The sequence below is a fragment of the Calidris pugnax genome, unplaced genomic scaffold (genome assembly GCF_001431845.1).
Source record: "Calidris pugnax isolate Ruff unplaced genomic scaffold, ASM143184v1 scaffold467, whole genome shotgun sequence".
Taxonomy (NCBI): domain Eukaryota; kingdom Metazoa; phylum Chordata; class Aves; order Charadriiformes; family Scolopacidae; genus Calidris; species Calidris pugnax.
In genome coordinates this window covers 17,531-19,815 of record NW_015091167.1, presented here as the reverse complement: position 1 = coordinate 19,815, position 2,285 = coordinate 17,531, and the positions used below count along the sequence as shown (strand labels likewise).

At 63.0% G+C, this 2,285-nt stretch overlaps 1 protein-coding gene across 1 annotated transcript in view; it reads left to right on the top strand.

Moving 5' to 3' along the window:
- The window catches only part of LOC106898241 (ryanodine receptor 1-like), a gene marked incomplete at its 3' end in the record, with an annotated part of 14,229 nt that overhangs the window by 10,357 nt on the left and 1,587 nt on the right, over window positions 1–2,285 (top strand). The window contains exons 6-8 of the mRNA XM_014959377.1: window positions 209–379; window positions 504–563; window positions 2,007–2,144. Of these exons, the coding sequence (XP_014814863.1) occupies window positions 209–379; window positions 504–563; window positions 2,007–2,144 (369 nt within the window). The remainder of the gene's footprint in view (window positions 1–208; window positions 380–503; window positions 564–2,006; window positions 2,145–2,285) is intronic.

The following is a 2,285-nucleotide window of genomic DNA, read 5'->3' as shown; positions in this document are numbered from 1 at the left end:
TTCCCCATGACCTTCAGGGTCTTCTCCATGACCTTCAGGGTTTCCATGACCTTCAGAGTCATCCCCATGACCTTCACGGTCTTCCCCATGACCTTCATGGTCTTCCCCATGACCTTCAGGGTCTTCCCCATGACCTTGAGAGTCTCCATGACCTTCAGGTTGGGTCTCCCTGACCCGGGGACCTCCCGTTGTCCCCTTGTCCCCCCAGGGTGGTGGCTCGGAGCAGGAGAGGACGAAGAAGAAGCGTCGGGGGGACCGTTACTCCGTCCAAACCTCCCTCATCGTGGCCACCTTGAAGAAGATGTTGCCCATCGGCCTCAACATGTGCTCCCCCACCGACCAGGAGCTCATCACCTTGGCCAAGGGGCGCTACGCCCTGGTAGGGCCTCGGGGACATCTCCTCCGGGGGGTGGGGACATCCCTCTGGGGTTGGGGACATCTCCTTGGGGGTCAGGAGATGTTCCTTGGTGACCTCCTTCTTGTGGTGTCTCCACCTTCTGCAGAAGGACACGGATGAGGAGGTGCGGGAGTTCCTCAACAACAACCTCCACCTTCAAGGCAAGGTGAGGTGGCCCCACGGTGACCCCAATGTGTCATCTCCTCCCTCTCCCCCCCCACACGTGTCCCCCACGTGTCCCACCACGTCCCTGTGGTCCACACCACGTCTCTGTGGTCACCACATCCCACCATGTCCCTGTGGTGCCCATGGTCATCGTGGCCCTTGTGGTCCCCACCATGTCCTCGTGGTCCCCATGTGTCCCACCACGTCCCCATGTCCCCGTGGTCATCATGGTCCGTGTCCCCATGGGTCTCCATGTGTCCCACCACGTCCCTGTGGTCACCATGGTCATCGTGGTCATTGTGGTCCCCACCAAGTCCTCGTGGTTCCCATGTGTCCCACCACGTCCCTGTGGTCCCACCACGTCCCTGTGGTCACCAGGGTCATCGTGGTCCTTGTGGTCCTCACCAAGTCCTTGTGGTCCCCATGTGTCCCACCACGTCCCCATGGTCATCATGGTCCCCGTGGTCCTTGTGGTCCCCACCATGTCCTCGTGGTCCCTGTGGTCCCCCTGTCCCCGTGGTCATCATGGTCCATGTCCCCATGGGTCTCCACTGGGTCCCCGTGGGTCTCCATGTGTCCCACCACGTCCCCATGGTCCCAGTGGTCCCCGTGGTGTCATCCCTGGTCCCCACCATGTCCTCGTGGTCCCCGTGGTCCCCATGTGTCCCACCATGTCCCCGTGGTCCTGGTGGTCCCCATGGTCATCATGGTCCCCGTGGTCCTTGTGGTCCCCACCACGTCCCTGTGGTGCCCATGGTCATCGTGGTCCTTGTGGTCCCCACCATGTTCTCATGGTCCCAGTGGTCCCCACGTGTCCCACCATGTCCTCGTGGTCCTGGTGGTCCCCATGGTCATCATGGTCCCTGTGGACCTTGTGGTCCCCACCATGTCCTCGTGGTCCCCATGTGTCCCACCACATCCCTGTGGTCCCCACCACGTCCCCATGGTCTCCATGTCCCACCCGTGGTCCGCGTGGTCCCCATGTGTCCCACCATGTCTCTGTGGTCCCCCGTGGTCATCATGGTCATCGTGGTCCTTGTGGTCCCCACCATGTCCTCGTGGTCCTCATGTGTCCCACCACGTCCCCATGGTCCCCATGGTCCCCACCACGTCCCTGTGGTCACTATGGTCATCGTGGTCCTTGTGGTCCCCACCATGTCCTCGTGGTCCTCATGTGTCCCACCACGTCCCCATGGTCCCCATGGTCCCCACCACGTCCCTGTGGTCACTATGGTCATCGTGGTCCTTGTGGTCCCCACCACATCCCCATGGTCACCATGTGTCCCACCACCTCCCCATGGTCCTGGTGGCCCCCATGGTCCTTGTGATCCCCACCACGTCCCGGGGTGTGGTGGTCCCCATGTCCTCGTGGTGTCATCCTGGTCCCTGTGTCCCCACCCCATGGTCCCCGTGGGTCACAGTGGTCTCTCCCCGGTGTCCCCAGTGCGAGAACAACTCCTCCATGCGGTGGCAGATGGCCCTCTACCGCGAGATGGCCGGGAAGGCCGAGGACTCCGACAGCCCCGAGAAGATCGTCCGGAGGGTTCAGGAGGTCTCGGCCGTGCTCTACCACCTCGAGCAGGTCAGGGGGGCCCCACGGGGGGTCTTGGGGGGCTTTGGGAGGTCCATGGGTTGGCCATGCTCTACCACCTTGAGCAGGTTGGGGGTCCCAGGGGGTCTGGGGGGGACCAGGAGGGTCTTGGGGGCTCTTGAAGGCTCTTGG